Source organism: Arvicola amphibius, chromosome 6, assembly GCF_903992535.2.
Source record: "Arvicola amphibius chromosome 6, mArvAmp1.2, whole genome shotgun sequence".
Lineage (NCBI taxonomy): Eukaryota > Metazoa > Chordata > Mammalia > Rodentia > Cricetidae > Arvicola > Arvicola amphibius.
The window spans coordinates 11676771-11695456 of record NC_052052.2 but is presented as its reverse complement, the minus strand read 5'-3'; the positions used below and the strand labels follow the sequence as shown (position 1 = coordinate 11695456).

The window sequence follows — 18686 nt, the reverse complement described above, 5'->3', positions numbered from 1 at the left end:
GGTCCTTTGCACCTAAGAGTGCATCTTCCAGACAGGCTCATCCCAAGGCAATGACAGATGACTATGGTAGCATAGCACGTGTAGAAATCCTGGAGATACCAAAACATCCATTAAAAGGGAGATCACAAGTAAATAAACGATGGGAAGTTCAGTCAGTGGATCCCACAACCAAGAAAAACCAATATGGAAGCTACTCCGATGTGTACATCTCCCAGGAAAATGGTCAGATGAGGGTTCTTCTAAAACAGCAAAGTTAGCTGAGCAGTGGTGGCGCACGCCTTTAATCCCAGCACTCGGGAGGCAGAGGCAGACAGATCTCTGTGAGTTTGAGACCAGCCTGATCTACAATTCAAGCTCAAGGCCACACAGGGCAATATAATGAGACCCTTTCTCAAATTAATTAAAAATAAGGCCCCAATGTGGGCTCATGCACTCTCTGTATGAACTGCAGTACTGAGCATCCAACAGCAGGGGGTGGGGAGTGCCTCATAGAATTCTAGGTAATACACAGTAGTAGGTCAAGCATGGTATCAAACACTTCTAATGCAGTTTTCATCCTGCCATTAAGCCAGAAATACCAACACAGGCTGCAGACACCTGCCCCAGGCCAAAGGGCCTCCTGTGGGGGAACACTGCACTGTTAGGGTCCCAGTCTTGCCAAGGAAATAGCAATCTGCAGCTCTAGCTGTGCAGGCTTATGAAACACGAGACAGCGAAAGCTAGATTATAGGAATCCCTGAGGAAAGCCGGTTGTTCCTTGAACAAATAAGAGACTTAAGGGTCCAAAAGAAGAAAAAAGTTTAGCCAGGTGTGGTGGGCAACACAGACCTGTATTCCTAGCACTAGGAAGAAAAAGATCCAAGTACTGGGCTGGGATCTTGGCTCAATTTATAAGAGTGTTTGCCTAACACATGCAGAGCCCTAGGTTCAATCCCCAGCAACACATAAACCTGGCATGGTAGCACATGCCCGCAATTCTAGCACGCAAGTAGAAAGAGGAGGATCAGAAGTTCAAGGCCATCATCCTGTACAGTGAGTTCCAGGATAGCCTGGGATACATGGCTCTAAGAAAGAAAAAGGATTTAAAAATTTAAAAATAGTAATGCATGCCTTTAATCCCAGCACCCAGGAGGCAGAGGCAGCAGAATCTCTGAACTGGAGGCCAGCCAGAGCTGCATAATGAGATGCTGTCTCAGGAAAAAAAAATTCACACTTTGTGAGTATCTGTGACTACTGAGTCAAACAAACTATAAAGACAAAAAGGGAGGCAGGCTTCAAATCCAAACTCAGCTATGTTGAAGAATATTTGTTTACACTGTGTGAAGATGTGTCACTGTGATTGGTCTCCAAAGGGCTGACTGGCCAATAGCTAGTCAGAAGAGAATAGGCGGGACTTCTGGGCAGAGAGAGGAACTCAGGATGAATCTAGGTACAAGAGAGATGCCAGCTAGACACTGAAGAAGTTCAACATATGGTATAGAGGAGAGGTAACCGCGCCACATGGCAGAATGTAGATTAACAGAAACAGGTTAATTTAAATTGTAAGAGCTAGTGGGACAAGCCTAAGCTAAAGGCCAAGCTTTCATAATTAATAAGAAGTCTCCATGTCATTATTTGTGAGCAGCCCGACACCACGGCTACTCTGTGGTGTGTGATCTAAAAGGGTTACTCAGTCCCTCTGGTCTTTGGTGTGAGATGAGCAGGATAATTCCTGCCTCTGAGGGGAACTGAACACTAGATCACAGGAAGAGTAGTTCAGCTGAGCCCCAGCAAAGCTGACTACCTTTCTTCCTGCAAGCTGACCCCCGCATCCCCAGAGGCAGTCCTTGGAAAGATGCACCCCATGCTCCCCAGGAGCCAGCCCTCACCTCTCTGTGCCCATCTTCACCTCGCTGACCAGCCGTCGGAGCCCCATGACCTGCCTCCAGAGGAGGAGCAGGCGGCTGTGCTCTCTGCTGAAGTAGGCGTTGAAGGACTATGGAGACAGACACAAGAGGCACTGGGGACACTGCTGCATTCCTGCCCCAGTGCCCCGCCAGCATGGCCTACGGAAGGACAGGCGTTTCCCCAAGGGACAGAGAGTACCCAGGGCCTGGACTGGCCTCTCAGTGGGCAGGGTCATGTGACCATGGGCTGGTACTTAACTTTCCATATGACACAATGACAGCACCACACGTCATGAGAAATAGAAGAAACTGTGAACCTGGCCCAGGGCTTAAGTAAACAAAGCCAGCACTCCCTTGATGACACTGACTACTGTTCTTGTGCTCACATGGTCAGGTACCCAGTCCCTCTGCAGGTCCCCCCACTGTCAAGCTATCCCGCTGGTACCCTTCTCACCTCTTCCTCGCGCCTCCATGCTGCCTCCCTCTGCTCCAGCTCCTTGCAGCTGCGGGTCCAGTCACTGGTCACTTTGCGAATGTCCTCACTCAGACTCTGGTTGGCCAAGTTTGCCTGGTCCAGCTGCTCTCTCAGCATGGCATTCACCTGGGCCAGGCTGGCACTTCTGGGAGAGGCAGATGGGGGTCAGTGAGCACTTGCTCACTTCTCCAGGAGGCCACCCGCTGACTGTGCCCCACCCTCACCTCTGCTGCTCCTCCTCCAGGCGCAGAAGGGCACTGTCCAGGTCCTGGCTGTGTTCTGTGTCCTAGGTGAGGAAGAGAGCAGTAAGGACAGGCAGGAGGAGGGAGGCCTGTGCCTGCCCCACCTGGCACCCACCCTCAGACGCTGCTGCTCCAGCTCGGTGGACTTGTCCAGCAGCTGCTTCTCCAGCTCTGAGCACTGTTTCTTATACTGCAGAATCTGGCAACAAGCAGGAAGCCGTGTGAGCCCAGGGATGAGGGCTGAGTGAAGAAGAGGGCAGGGATAGGGGTGGGCAGCCCTGACCTTGGCCTGCAGCCGCTGCACTAGCTGGGCTTGCCGCTGCTGGCCCTCCTGGTAGGCCTGCAGCTTGCGCCGGTAGGAGGCCTGCTCCTCCTGCAACTGCCTCCGCAGCTCCACACTCTGCCGCACCAGCCCCTTGGGCTCTTGAGCTTCCAGCTCCCCAGTCTCCAGCCGCACAGCCTGATCCAGCTGCAGGGAAGGGCCCTGGGTGAGAGTCCTGTGCTTCAAGCAGGCCCAGGCCTCTTCAGGAGACACCAGCCTGGGCTCAGACCACAATGCCTTGCAAGTTGATAGCACTCCAAGGAGCAGTCACAAGCAGGTATAGCCAGGATGTAGTACACATGTGTATGATACATGAGCATACAGATGGAGTTTGCATGAGCATACAGATGAAGCAGGAATGAACACACAGACAGGGCAATGCATAGGCACATAGAGCATGGCACGCAGATGGGGGATTCTTGAACACACAGGGCAGGAATGGGCTGGTGTAGGCACACAGATAGGACATGCTTGGACACTTAGACAAAGCAGGCATGTGCACACAGATGGGACATGCTTGGACACTTAGACAAAGCAGGCATGTGCACACAGATGGGACATGCTTGGGGATAAGGGCAGACATGGGCACACAGATGGGGCATGCTTGGACACCCAAAGCAGGCATGGGCACAAAGACAGGACATGCTTGGATACACAGGGCAGGCATGGGTACATAAATGGAACATGCTTGGACACTTAAGACAGGGCAGGAATGGGCACACAGATGAGACATGTTTGGACACACAGGACAGGAATGGGCACAGATGGGGCATGCTTGGACACACAGGACAGGAATGGACACATAGATGGAACATGCTTGGACACACAGGACAGCAATGGACACATAGATGGAACATGCTTGGACACACAGGACAGGAATGGGCACATAGATGGAACATGCTTGGACACACAGGACAAGAATGGACACACAGATGGGATATGCTTGGACACACAGGACAGGAATGGGCACACAGATGGGGTATGCTTGGCACACAGATAGGACGTGCTTGAATACACAGGACAGACACAGGCACACAATGCAGACATGGATTGTGGGGTGGGCATGGGCATACAGATAGAGCAGGTATGGGCACATTGGCACACAGAAGAGACAGGCATGTATATGTGCAGGTACGCCTACCACATCTGCAGATGCACGCACCTGGAGGCAGACTGCAGAAGTAGCCACCCTGTTCCATGTATTCTCTGCCATCCCTTCAGAACACTGAGACTACCCCACTATGGCTTATGCCTTAGTCTGCTGACATGTCTCCCCAACCCTCTTCCCTCCCCAAGGCAAGCTCAGGAAAGCCTGGATTTTTGTTCCCTATTGGATTTGAATATACAGGACACTGACTATGGGGTGTCCTGACTCATACCCAGGGAATATCGAGACTAACAACACAAGTGCACAGTGAATCTATTCAGAACAGAGGTATCACTAAGCATAAGATCCGAGCCTACAGAGAGCACACAAAGTGCACAAAGGCAGTCTAAGAGGTCCCAGGGTGACACATAACACACAGCCTTAAGATCTGGATGTACCCCATCTAGCACTGCTTTGCCCCCTCTTACCGTGGCCTCTCCCTCACCTCACAGGACCCTCTCCCATCCAGCTTCCTCCTCTCCTGGTATTGTGTAGTGTGCCACCCTCAGACCCCATGGCCACACAGAGGAGGCCTGTCCAATAGCCCTCTCAACCCTGTTCAGGTGCCTGATTGTCCTGGCTACTTTTCCTAGGGTCCCTCAGCTTCTGGCTGTCAGGGAAACAGGTTGGGGGAGGAAGGACTGACTTAAGGTCATGAACACACAGGGTCTGAGGACAACCAAAGGATGATCCCAGTCTAGCTGACTGATGTCAACCGACACTTACCATCCATCTCCCAAGCACCCAGGCCAACCAGCAAGGCCCTCAAACATACACACAAGTGTAGGACCACCAGTCATAGGAAGCCAACAGGAGGGGAGACTTTTCTTACCCACACTAACCTGGGGTCCAGGCCAGATCAGTGCCACTCCAGGACTGTACTAGCTTAGTGTACTTGGAAGCTGCTCTGAGAGCCACTCTCAGCAATGCTGGTGGGTAGTGTGACTGTGCCGACAGGGATGACACCAGCAGGGAGGAGTCAGCACAGCCGCATGAGGGCTGTACTGTGAGTTGAAGAACACAGGCTAAGGTTGCTAAGAGAGTGGCAATAGGAACATTCTCTGAGTCTGTGGCAAATGGCTACATAAAGCCCAAGCAAGCAGAGAGGTGGACAGAGCATCAGAGTGGGTTGTGGTCAGCCATGTTTCCACACAGAACCCCGCATGCTCTGAATGCACTGGGTGCATGCTGACGCTGGTGTGCAGGCCTTCTCGTGGTCCAAAGTGAGGTGCATCTGGACATGGTCTATGGGGTGGTGCAGGCATTATGCCCATCTGTATGTACCAGGACATGTGCTTGTGTGTCTGTGTATGCCAGGGAGGTGTGGGCATGATGTAAACTGGGGGCCTGAGGAAGAGTCTGGGTTCCTTGAGTCACAGGTAATGTTAGTGACTACTAGTATATGTGGGAATGCCTTTGTGGGCTGACAGTTGGTCCTTGATGGCTTCTGTCCTTCTGCTGTCTGTGTGCAGCCAGGAGATGCATATAGTGCACTGTGCGGTTGGTTACTATATGCAGAGGTGGTGGGATTGTCCACCAGGGTGTTGCTCTGTGTAAGGGCAGGACTGTGTGGTGTCTGGCTACATATAGACCATGAGTCTGAGTGTATACATAAGGTGAGTTTGTTTCTATGTGCTGTGTTCTATGTGGGGTCGATTTGTGACTTGCATTGTGTGTGTTTTGCACATTGGTGTGACCTCAGTGTTATTGGCTCCTGGTGTGGAGAGGCCCTGGCCAGTTACTAGGGAATCCACCCGTTTCCCCAGAGCTCAGTGTCAGCTACTCTCTCCACAACTCTGCCCTTTACAAAATAGCCTTTCAGTGTGACTTGCAATTTCAGTGGAAAGGAGGCTGCCACAAGAATGGATGAAAGTACTTTATTGTCTCCCTTAGCAACTGCTGCTCTCCTGCCCCATTAATGACTAAGCCCAGGTTGCCATGGACACTGAGGGAACCCAAGGAATCTGTTCTCTAGAGCCAAGAGATAATGCCACTGCCTCTTTCCCACCCACCTCGCCCTACCCCTGTTTCTTGGGAATACTGAGGTACACTATTACTCAGGAGGTGGCCTCTGGTAGTCCTGCCTCAGTTTCTCCACAGGACATCCAAAGAAAAGAGCATGAATCCTGACTTGTTCCATTCCCTACCCCAGGGGGATGTGGGGTTTGAAGGATGAGAACAACTTCACCTAACTGTCCCCAACCTAGTCTACCATGCCAGTGTGGCCACAGGACACCTGTCACCTGCAGGCACAGGTTGACGTGAATATCAGGGAATGTGTCATACAACCACATTCACATCCCTGGACCAGTGGCTCCTGTCCAGCTTTACCACTGACCTTGGGTCTAGCATGCTCCTCTGTGAACTTCAGTTTTTCCATCTGTAATAAGGTGATCGCTGGGTTCTTATCCACTCAGGACCCTCCCCCTCCATGAAAGACCTTCAAGGTCATTTTTTTTCCAATCTCTGCCTCCAGATAGGGTCTCACCCAAACTCTCTCAGACACAGAACAATTAAAAAATCCAGTCAATCTGTGCCAATATATGAGGGCACAACTCCTCAGCCCCCACTGCAGACCCCCCAATAGCTATGTCCCAGCAGAGAAGGAAACTGCTACCCCCACCCACCTCTCCTTCCCTTCCTTGTCAATCAGGGAGCAGTGTGAGCTTCAGTTGTTGAAGTTGGCACCTAAGAGGCAGTCCTCAGTGGACTGGCACTGTACCCTGGGCCAGGAAGGGTCTAACCAGCAGCAGGCTGATTCTGGCCCATTAACAGTACCAACCCAGTACTCCTGCCACCCTGTCTCTGAACCCCCTGCAGACTCCAAGAAATGAATTCTGTAGTGTCCTCAAAGCTAGGGGACCACAATGGGGGCCCCACTTGGCTGCTTGGCAAGCCCCAACAAGTCAGAGGCTTGTCTGAGCAGGCAGTACCAAGACATGGGCACACTCCATAACAAGAGGATGTACAGAATTCAGTACAGAACACACACAAGACAATACACAGGGCTCCATACAGACAGAGCTTCCCACTAGCACACAGTGGATGCTATAGGAGCTAGCAGGCTCTCTGCACAGCCCCCAAACAAAGGCAATATATAGTCCTGGCCTGGGAGCCAGGACACTGGGAGTCTTGTCTTAACTGGCTGTGTGACACAAGGCATGGGGCTTTCTCTCTCTCCTCTAGGATAAATGAATATTTCTCCTAGGTTAAATGGATATTATAATGCTACAAACTTTGGTACACTAAATATAAAGGACTCAGCATATTTTTGGAACATAGTAGGCATTCCATAAATGGTAGCTATCTTTTTATTTATTTATTTTGTTTGTTTTTCAAGACAGGTTTCTCTGTGTATCCCTGGCTGTTCTGGAACTCGCTTTGTAGACCAGGCTGGCCTCGAACTCACAGAGATCCACTGCCCTGCCTCCTGAGCGCTGGGATTAAAGGTGTGCGCCCCCACACTCGGCCCATGCTAGCTACTATTACAATCACTGTCCTCACCATCTGCACTCACACTTCATCCGTCACTCAACACTTCTCAACCTTCCACCACCAGCTCCCCCAGAGTACCAGGAGCTCATGGCCATTCCAGCTGGCAGAGCTGCAGTCTGAACCAGATGCCCATGCTTACATGGTCAGTGGGCCTGGTCAGGACATCCCCCTACCCACCCAAGCCCGGCCCCAGGAGCACCCACCCTCTCACTGACGGCATTGTACTTGATAGCAAGCTCATCACGCTCAGCACGACTCTGGGCCAGCAGGTCTTCCACACGGGACAGCTCCTGCTGCAGCAGCTGGTTCTCCTCCTGCAGTGACAGCAGGGAAGCCATCTCTGGGACCTGGAGAGGGGCTAACCAGGGACAAGGAGCTGAGGTTGATTTCTGTCTAGTGCAGAGGGGCACCAACCCCAATGGGTGTTCTACTCATTTCTGGGACAAGATGATGGGCCAGGGCCCTAGAAGAACCCTGCGTGTGTGTATGTGGCTGCAGCACCTGGGGTCCAAGAGAGCTGAGGAACGGGAAGGTTAGCAAGAGACATCAGAGCTAGAGTTGTGTAGAAACAACTACAGCCAGTGTGGCCACATCCCCAGAACATGCAGGAGAAGGCTCTAGCTAGGAGTCAAGAGAAAGTTTTTCTATACCCACCCTGGGGACATGAAGCTCTGAATTTTTTTCCCCCGAGACAGGTTTCTCTGTAGCTTTGGAGCCTGTCCTAGAACTCACTTGGTAGACCAGGCTGGCTTCGAACTCACAAAGATCCGCCTGTCTCTGCTTCCCAAATGCTGGGATTAAAGGCGTGTGCCACCATTACCCAGCTGAAGCTCTGAATTCTTGCTCCCTCCTTTTCTGAGGACTATTCTCCTCAGGACCTCAATTTTATTCATCTGTTAAATGCGTAGAACAGTGATCCAATCATGCCAGGAAAGTGGTCAAGCCTTACTTGAAGTCAGGACTTCTCATAACTGTGCTTTATTTTCTTGTTTTTTGAAGTAACACAACCTACGCAGCCTAGGCTGCCATGGAACCCTCTGCCCCTTGAGTGCTAGATTTTAGATGAGTTCCATCATGTCCAGTTTCTCATACCCAGAGTTTAAGACAGTAGAGGTTAGCTTGGGAAGAGGAAGCAGAGAAAAATAAAGGTCAGAGCAGAACACCCCTCCCTGTGTGCTCTACTTTGACCCTGAAAACATGAACACACATTGCAGGCCTTCTAGTTTTGGGGTGGTTTGTTAAGTCTCCCCTATTCTGGGGAGTCTCAGCATCCCTGTTCCACTCAAGGAGATAGCCCAGCCCTGACCTGGAATCAAAACCAGATTATAGCAGTGATCTAAAAATCACCATAGAACAGCCGCCAGTGCTCCACACCACCTACTAAGTGGCTAACCGCAAGGCCAGGCACTCAAGCAGGCTACATAATCAGGTCATGCATGCCACATACCAGGACCAACTGCGGCCATCAGCTTTTGTGCCCAAGCCATCAGGCCTTTGCAGGAGCTTGGTCTGAACTGAGCTGCCTCCCCATATAATCTCAGCCTCAGACAGCCCACACCATCCCTGGTAGGAAATACAGTATTTGGTGTTCAAATCTGAAGCAGGGAGCAGGGAGGGTTTGCCCCACCTTCTCCTCTAGCTGTGCCACATGGGAGATAAATAAAATAAATCTGGGTAAATTGCATTTCAGCCTCCATTTCCTCCTCTGTGAAGTAGATCCATCCATCACAGAGCTGTGCCTAACCCCCTATGGGTATTCAAGAAGTGGGAAGAGGACTGGGGACATGGCTCAGTCCATAAGAGTACTTACTACATAAGATTGAATATCTAAGTTCAAATCCCAGCACCCATGCACAAAGCTGGGTACGGCCGCTCAAGTACCTGTAACCCAAGAGCTATGTGGGAAAGACACAGGAGAATCAGCAGGACTTACTGGCTACCAGCCTAGCTTCAGGCTGAAAGACCCTGCTGTAAAGGAGTAGGTGGAGAGTGATACTGCAGGAACCCAGTGCCCTCCTTTGATGTCCTTGAGCTCACAGGAAACACATCTGCACATGTGTGCATTGCCACACACACACACACACACACACACACAGAGAGAGAGAGAGAGAGAGAGAGAGAGAGAGCTCTATCTGCATCTATTGCTAATGAGGAAGACAGTGAGAGAAGGAACCCTAGACAGGGTAGGGAGTGGCACCTGGGCTCTCAGGCTGAGAAAGGTTGCGGGTGATGACCTCCCTGATACAGACTGGCAGGATGGCACCCTGGGAGTCCTGGGCTGGGTTCTGCACACTCAGGCTCTTCTTTTGGTCTGGTATCAGGCTACAGCTCTCCAGAGTCTGTGGGAGGACAGCGTTTGGACAAGTCCTATGGCCCAAGTCCTAGAGAACTCAGGAGATGAAGCTGATGCCTGAAGGGCAAACTGCAAAGAGCTCCTGCTGGGAGTCTCTCCTAGGTCTGTGCTCTAGGCAGGACCTGAAGGCTAGAGAGGTAAACCAAGCCAACTCAGGCAGCACACTGGAGGCAGCACAGGCTGTTGGGGGGTTTCAGCCCAGTTCCCACCATAGGTAAAGAGGACCTAGCTGTGCCAGAGGCCAGTAATCCCTAAAATCCATGAGAGGCCCTTCCCCCACTACTGTGCACTAGGATTAGGGAGTCCTAGCAGTTGGCCTATGTGGCCCCTGGGAGCTGCAAGTTGCAGCTCCTGTATACCAGCCCCACACCTCCCTCAGTTCACCCACCTCTCACTGCTCCTATTAGGTCAATTATCCTGCTCTGCCCTGCTCTAGACAGGGTAGACACAGCACTTAGGACCCACCTGGATCACAATCTCCAATGCCAGTTGGGGCTGCAGGGATTCTGCCAGCCCTAGGTTCATGGAGGGGGTCTGTGGGTATCCCACAGTCCCCCTCCCCAAAGTACCAAGATCAGCTCAGCTACTAACAACACACTAACAATGCCAGGCTGCTGGGCTGAGCGCCCGGCAGATTAAGCTTAAATCCAGTGTTGCCCCCACGTGACCATGTAGAGGGTGGGGAGGGGCTCAGATGGGAGAGGAGGAGAGCTGAGAGAAGCAGAGATACAGGAGAAGAGTGGGCAGAAGGAGCCCTGAAGCCCAAGAGGCAAGAAGAGAGTAGAGCAAAAAGGGAAAGATGAATGGAAGGTGGGAAGAAAGGGGACAGTACTCCCCCAACCTCCACTCTCCCCAGGCTGTGGGTTCTGTATCCTTCCAAGCCCAACTGCTGGAGGTGGGAAAGGCCAGAGTCCTCAGTCTAAAGAGCATCTTCCGTGACCCAGAACGGACTTACATGGCTTGCTCAGAACACATCCACAGCCCGCTGGGCAGATGTTTGTACACTACAGGTTAGAAACAAAGAAAGCAGGAGCTCCGACAACACTAGGAACTGAGTCCCTCTCCAAGCCCCACCCCCAGCTGTGTCCTAGCATCCTCCTGGGTAAGAGCAGATACTATTGGTGCTGGCCTCTTGAGCTGTCTGGAGCAAAATGTCTGCCCATCAGCAGCACACAGCAGGGCACCAGTTCACACCCCGAACACTGGGTAAGCACTGTTTTCATTTTTGGAAAACTCAACACGAAAACTCTGGGCCTGAGTCTGAGCAGTTTCCCTCCCTACAGCAAGGAAGCTGTGTGGCACCATGGTTAGAGCCTGGAGTTGCTGGCACCATGTGTTAGCAGTATATCCCTGGATAAATTACCTCTTCTTGGCTGTTCCCTCCTCTGTAAACAGGAAAAGGGTCACTGTGGGGATTAAAATGTGCTGAAAGCAGGGAGGCGAGGCAAGGCAAGGCAAGCAAGCTCACAGCTCACATTAACACCATCTGCCAGTTCCTGTTCTCCAGGTCCCTTGGTTTTAGGGCAGGTCCACTTGAGCTCATCAAATCCTCACATCAGCCCATTTCCAGATGAGCAAAATGAGGTTCAGAGGGGTGGGTGGGTGGCTCACCTATTTAAGGTGGCACACTGTGCAGAAGTATAAGTCTGAAGATCACCCCACTTAGACCAAGCAACCTCCCCAAATGCCTAAAGGGCAATGCCAGGCTTCTTGCACCTCAAGACCTGGGGCTGTATCCAGGTCAGACCCAGGGATGCAGCAGGTATTGCATAAATACACATTAATCCAGACTGGATCTCTCCTTTCCAAATACAGAATTTTTCCTGCAAATGAAAATGCAGGAAGCAAGGTACACCAGACCAAGAAGGTTTAAGTGTCACCAAGCTGCTATGACAGACATCCAGATTTCAGCAAATCTACACCCATGAGCAGAGAGCTGCCACTCAGCCCCACCCTGCTTCCAAAGAGCCACCACAGAACTCCTCCAGACTGCAACACCCATCACCCAGCCAAAGAGCGCCTCGATCACCCTGGGCCAGGATGCCCAGCTCAGCACAGATGGGATCACAGATATGCTTGGAGAATGGAACAGAATTATTCTGTGTCTCCCACAAGCCAGTGTCCTAAGAGATTGAGTGAAAGGGGCAAAATGCCAGACCCTGGACACTAGGTAATACCAACCCTTGGCTCTACCAAAACTCCCCCACGGATCCTGAGACAGCACTGATAAATTCTGTGGATATGCTCTGCCCTGATAGTTGCAGCTTCCTTCCAAGTCTCAGGTAGGTAGTCAAGGGAGGGAGGGAGGGAGGAGGAAGAAGGGAAGGCCCACCAAATTGGTCATAGGAATCTAATTGCTACAGCATCACCTGCTGTGGTTCTAATGTGGTTTGTCCCTTCCCAAACTCATGGTGAAATCTGGTCCCCAGTGTAAGAGTTGAGAGGTGATGGGACCTTTAAGAGGGGATTAGGTCAGAGGGATTAATGCTTTCTCAACACTGTAGTTTACTTATATCACAAATGTGAGTTGAGGCCAGACGTGGTGGTTTAGGTCAGCAATCCCAGCACTTTGGAAGTAAAGGCAGAAGAATCTTGTGTGTGAGGCCAATCTGGGCTACATTAAGAGATGGTGCAGTGGTTAAGAACACTGACTAGGGGCTGGAGAGGTGGCTCAGAGGTTAAGAACACTGACTACTCTACCAGAGGTCCTTCACGAATTTGCGTGTCATCCTTGCGCAGGGGCCATGCTAATCTTCTCTGTATCGTTCCAATTTTAGTATATGTGCTGCCAAAGCGAGCACACTACCAGAGGTCCTGAGCTCAATTCTCAGCAACCACATGGTGGCTCACAGCCATCTATAATGAGATCTGGTTCCCTCTTCTAGCATGCAAGCATACATGCAAGGAATATTGTATACATAATAAATAAATAAATCTTTAAAAAAAAAAGAACACTGACTATTCTTCCAAAGGACCGTGTTCAATTCCCAGAAAATACCTAACTACAGTTCATACAGACATACATATGTTATGCAGACATGCATGCAAACTCTCATACACATGAAATAAAATAAAGAAATCTAAAGGGTAGTGCTTCAGTAAACAAAGCACTTCCCACAAACGCCTGGTGCTCTGATCCCTGGCACCTATGTGAATACTGGGTGGGTGTGCTGACTAGTTTTATGTCAACTTGACACAAGCTACAGTTATCTGAAAGAGAACCTCCATTGGAAAAATGCCTCCATAAAATCTGTAGGGCAGGCAGGAGAGATGGCACTGGTTGCTACACAGCTGGGGATCACAAGGCAGCAGGGAACCCAGGTCCTGAGTTCAGTTCTCAGCAACCACATGGTGGCTCACAATCATCTGTAATGAGATCTAGTGCCCTCTTCTGGCCTGCAGGCATACATGCAGGTAGAACACTATATAATAAATAAATCTTTTAAAAGTATCTGTGGGGTATTTTCTTAGTGATTGATGGGGAGGGCCCAGCCCATTGTGGGTGGGGCCATCCCTGAGCTGGTGGTCCTGGGTTCTATAAGAAAGCAGGCTGAGCAAACCAGTAAGCAGCACCCCTCCATGGCCTCTGCATCATCTCCTGCCTCCAGGTTCCATCCCTACTTGAATTTCTGTCCCAGTTTCTTTCAGTGGTGGACCTTGGATGTGGAAGTGGAAGCCAAATAAACCCTTTCCTCCCCAGGTAGCTTTGGTCACGGTGTTTCACACACGCCAGCCATGCTCCCACCTCAGGCCTTTGCTCCTGCCATCCTCTGCGTGAGCACCTCTTCCTTCTCCTTTACACAAGATGAAGTAAGTGCTGCCAGGAGATCAGATGTTGGCTCAAGAGCATCACCTTCTGAGGACATCCCTCCCCCCAGCTAAAGTGGTCCCTGCTGGTAGTGGATCCTCTGCTTACAATGCCATTGTAGGACCCAGCCATGACAAGGTCAATAGAGGACTGAGTCTTAATAGTTTACCCTGGTTCCAAGAAAGACCACAAACTGAGATCACCCAGGAACAGACCATTCAGAGGAAATTCCTAGTGTTCCAACCATTGTAGACAGGATCACCTGCCAGCACACACTCAATGCTTTTCACCAGGACACCCCTAAACAAATGTCAGCTAATGGGGGGGGGGTCCTGAACCTTAGAAATCCCCCTCACCCCTGCCTTTGCTACTACAAAAACCCAACCCCAACTGAGCTCGGAGTTCTCGGATCACTCCAATACATTGGACATATGGAGAGACCGAGTTTGCAAACTTGTGTAAGAATAAAGGCTCTTTGATTTTACATACAGGACTCTGTCTTCTAGTTGGTTCTGGGGGTGGGGGGGAAGCCCGTGATCTGGGCATAGCACCCTCTCTACCCAGAGCATTGTACATTACCACCTCCACGGAGCCTAGGGCCCAAAGCTCTACAAACAGTTGTTGAACCAATGAATGAACACCGAGATGAGCAACTCTAATGTGAAAATCTAAAACTTCTGAGTCAATGCCACAAGTGACCTGTGCCTAACTCCCTGTGACTAATCACAGTACACGAAAAATGTATAAAGCTACTGCAGGCAATGTGGGCAATTGAAGTAGGAAGCATGAGTGCACTGTTTTGATTTGGGGCCTGTCCCCTCAAACCTTTTTATGTATATGTAAATATCTAAAATTTTGGGGGTTGGTTGGTTTTTTGTTTTTTTGATTTTTGAGACAGGATTTCTCTGCATATTCCTGGCTGTCCTGGAACTCTCTCTGTAGACCAGGCTGGTCTCAAACTTAACAGAGATCCACCTGCCTCTGCCTCCCAAGTGCTGGGACAAAAGGCGCGAGCCACAACCACCCCGCTCTAAAAAATTGTCTTAAATGAAGTAATTTTGAGATACTTAACTCCCCCCAAAAAAAACCTAAATGGGGGGGGGCAGAATAATCTCCTTAACTTTGGTGGGGGGGAGTGCATAAATCTCAGTCATGCTACACAGCTGGGGATCACAAGGCAGCAGGGAACCCAGGTCCAGACACCAGGGGTCCAGAAGTCCTACCCTCAGAAGACCCCCACACGCGCACACACACACCCGCGCAGGGCTTACGCCTGGAGGGGATGGGGGCTGCAAATGACAAGTTATTTGTGAACTCAACAAGAAAACAGGAAATTGGAAGAAGACAGCGGGTACTTCCAAGGCTCCTCCCTAAGGGTCCTAACTCTCCAGACAAGTCGGGTCCCCAGGGAGCTGGGCAGATGTGGGATGGGGAAGAACAGACATTCCTTCAGATTTGAGTTCGCAAAAAAAAAAAAAAAAAAAAAAAAAACCCGAGAGGTCTCTCCAAATGCCAGCTCCAGAGCCATTGGCTGGACCCATCTTGAGAACCCCAGAGTGGAAGACCCAGTATCTCCACACAGGCTTCTGAGGCCTCACCATGCTGGACCGCCCAGGGACTGCGCCAGGCCCCAGTTTGCTCGTGTGCACTACGGAGAGCCTTTCCCCCGAGATCGGCTAAAAAGAGAAAGTTCCCACTGAGGTGCGTGGGGCCGGGCCTGGTACTCGGGAGGCCGCGAGCAGCGGCGAGTCTTTGGGTGACCGTCGTCCTCGACGGCTGCGCCCAGCGGAGCAAGAAGACCCGGTGAGAGGCTGCTGGGCCGTAGGCCCCGGGTCCCTGGCGGGAGACTCCGGTGGGTACGCACCTCAAGTGCGTTTCCCTTCCCGCCCAGACCTGGTCTAACCCAGCCCGGCGGGGTCGCCCGTGGAGCTTAGAGACCCCAAGACACCCACACAACTCCACCCCGCCTCCTCAGCCGGGCGCGCCCGCCCCGTCCCCGCCCCGCGCACGCGCGGCGCGGGCTCCTACCTTCGCGCGCTGCCGCCGAGTCCGAGCGGCCAGAGCCGAGGGGCGGGGCGTGTTCCCCCGGGGGCGTGGAAGAGGTGTGGCTACGTAAGGGGCGGGGTTATAACGGCGGGAGAGCCCAGCCAAAGAGAAAAAGCTCCGCGGCGCGGAGGCGGGGGAAGAGGCGGGGGTCTTAGGGTGATTTAACGGGCGAGGGCGGGGTGAGCGCCTCCTGGTGGAGAGAGGTGCTCCGCTGTGGAGCGGGGGCGAGGCTAAGACGGAGCATGCGCTCTACGGTGGGGAACGGCTCCACTGAAGGGGCGTGTCTGAGGCGAAGCAAAGCGTCCGCCCGGCGGAAAACGGTGCTACGCAGCAGGGCCCTGACCAGGAGGCGTGGCTCAGGCGGGGGAGGGCCGAGGCGAAGCGAGTTGCGAAGAAAGGATTTCTGCTACCCTACAGACTGGCTCTGTCGGGCGGGATAAGGTCCGGCTCCAGCTTCTTCCCTGCGATCGCCTTTGTTGCTCTGGACCGTCCTGCACTCGGGTGCAAGTGTCCCAGTTGCAGAGGTCCACTGTCTTACCGACCGGCGCGAAACCTCTGCGTTCTGTCCGAAGTGGGGTGTAGCCGAGGCTTTAATGATGTGATAACCTTTAGGAGAGACTGCTCTCCTGATGATGGAGCGGTCCTGCTGAGCACTCTGCCCTCACCTGTAAAATGGTAGTGCCGAACTGGAACGTTGGTTAGTGGTTACGAACGCTTGTTGCTCTTTCGAGGTCCTGGATTTTATTCCCAGCACCCACATACATACATGCAAACCACAAACATATAAAATAATAAACCTTAAAAAAATGGTAGTGCCTGTTATGCCCAAATCCGTGAAGTCCCCGCAAAAGCCAACAAGGAAACAAGTCCCATACGTAAAAGCAAAGAGCCTTTATTTTAATCGTTTGCAAACTCGGTCTCTCAGCATGTCCAACAAATTGGAATAACTGGAGAGCCCCAAGCTCAGAATAGTTTTATAGTAGTAAAGATGGGTGAGAGGGTTTCTGAGGTTTTAAGACCCCTGATTGGCTGACATTTGTCTAGGGGTGTCCTGGTGAATGTTCCCTGGTAGGTGTTTCTATCTATAGCGCTTGGAAAGCCAGGCATTTCCTTTGAATGATCTGTTCTTGGGTGGACTTGGGTAATCTCAGCTTGTGGTTCTTCCTGCAACCAGGCATTGCCTCAGGGCAAACTGAGACTCAAGCGTCTTATTATGGATGGCCTAGTTCTACTCTGGCAGGTGATACTGGTTGGAAATAAAGAACTTCCTTTGGGTAACCTGCCCATACTTAGCTTATCACGGCTGGCCCCCACATTTCCCCCTTCACAAGCACCAATGACAGGATCCTGCTTGTCCCTGGTTTTAAGGAGGCATGGAACTACTTAAATTGACAACTCTGAATCTAGTATATTAACAGGCACTATAGGTAGTTGTCCTGTCCCCCATGCCAGGGAGTTTCCCCTTGTATCAGCCTTTTAACCTATTTTGGGCAGTGGGCACGGGACAATGTGTTCCTTTTCGCAACTGCTTCAAGCTGACATTGGGGCGTTGTTGTCCGGGCCCAAGCACGTTGAAAGGCTAGCCAAAGACATGGAGGAAATTTAGAAAATAGGGCACTCATCAGACTCCTTTGAAGGGACAGGGAGCATTTATGTTCATATCAGCTGGACTGGTCCATATCAGCTTTCAGGAAGTCCAGGGCTCGGCACCGTTCAGAGCAGGTTATAGTCAGCAACTGATGATTAGATGCGTCTGCCAGCCAAGTAGAAGCCTATTGAGATAAGTCTAAACGAGGAACAGAAGTTAAAATTTATTTATTTTTTTGTTGTTGTTTTTCAAGACAGGGTTTCCCTATAGTTTCTAGAGCCTGTCCTGGAACTAGCTCTTGTAGACTAGGCTGGCCTCGAACTCAGAGATCCGCCTGCCTCTGCCTCCCGAGTGCTGGGATTAAAGGCGTGCGCCACCACCACCCGGCTGATTTTATTTTATTTTTTTTTTTTTTTTTTTTTTTTTTTTTGGTTTTTCGAGACAGGGTTTCCCTGTAGTTTCTAGAGCCTGTCCTGGAACTAGCTCTTGTAGACCAGGCTGGCCTCGAACTCAGAGATCCGCCTGCCTCTGCCTCCCGAGTGCTGGGATTAAAGGCGTGCGCCACCACCGCCCGGCCTGATTTTATTTTTTTAAAGATATTTATGTATACAGTGTTCTGCCTGCATATATGCTTGCAAGCCAGAAGAAGCCACCAGATCTCATTACTGATGGTTGCGAGCCACCATGTGGTTGCTGGGAATTGAACTCAGGACCTTTGGAAGAGCAGGCTGTACTCTTAACCACTGAGCCATCTCTCCAGCCCTAAAATTTATTTAAAGAAAAACCCATATTGTAGAAAAAGATCAGATAACGGGTATCTGTAAACAGAAGGAATAGACTCATACCTTTGGGTCCTAGCAAAAACTACAGATTTTGATTAAAAGCATGTATATTTTACTGCTGTCCAGAGAACCATGTATGGTTTGGACAGAGATGTCTTTAACCAGAATAGGTCCAAAATCTTGAGCTTGTGACCCACATAGTAAGTAGTCATTGCTCTGTTAGCTTATTAGAACTACCAAGGCGGGGGGGGGGGGATTAGAAACATTTTTTTATATCTTAATCTGTATTTGTCTTCTTTTTTAGATCCTTAAAGCTTATGAACGTTTATATTCTCAGACCTTAATATATTTTTTAATGAGCTAACAAGTTGGCTATAGCTTTGCAGAAGAATCTGGATGCCTTCTGCTGCTAAACTGACATTATAACTGCCCTAGCCGTTAATACTATCAGAGATCTCAGAAGGATAAATAAAGTATATCTGAGTACAGACCAACTAGTTTTTAAAATCCATTAAAAATAACAAGGACCAGAGTCCATATAC

The 18686-nt window shown here is 50.8% G+C and overlaps 1 protein-coding gene and 1 non-coding gene across 2 annotated transcripts in view; both read right to left on the bottom strand.

Moving 5' to 3' along the window:
* The window catches only part of Crocc (ciliary rootlet coiled-coil, rootletin), a 37165-nt gene extending 29260 nt beyond the window's left edge, over positions 1-7905 (bottom strand). Inside the window, exons 1-6 of the mRNA XM_038333858.1 lie at positions 7771-7905; positions 2887-3072; positions 2719-2802; positions 2586-2647; positions 2341-2506; positions 1869-1975 (exon numbers count right to left, since the gene is read on the bottom strand). Of these exons, the coding sequence (XP_038189786.1) occupies positions 1869-1975; positions 2341-2506; positions 2586-2647; positions 2719-2802; positions 2887-3072; positions 7771-7905 (740 nt within the window). The remainder of the gene's footprint in view (positions 1-1868; positions 1976-2340; positions 2507-2585; positions 2648-2718; positions 2803-2886; positions 3073-7770) is intronic.
* Positions 7906-12614: 4709 nt separating this feature from the next.
* On the bottom strand, positions 12615-12721 carry LOC119818208. Its single transcript, XR_005286093.1, has one exon. It is a non-coding gene; the product is annotated as a U6 spliceosomal RNA (small nuclear RNA).
* Between the last annotated feature and the right edge of the window lie 5965 nt (positions 12722-18686).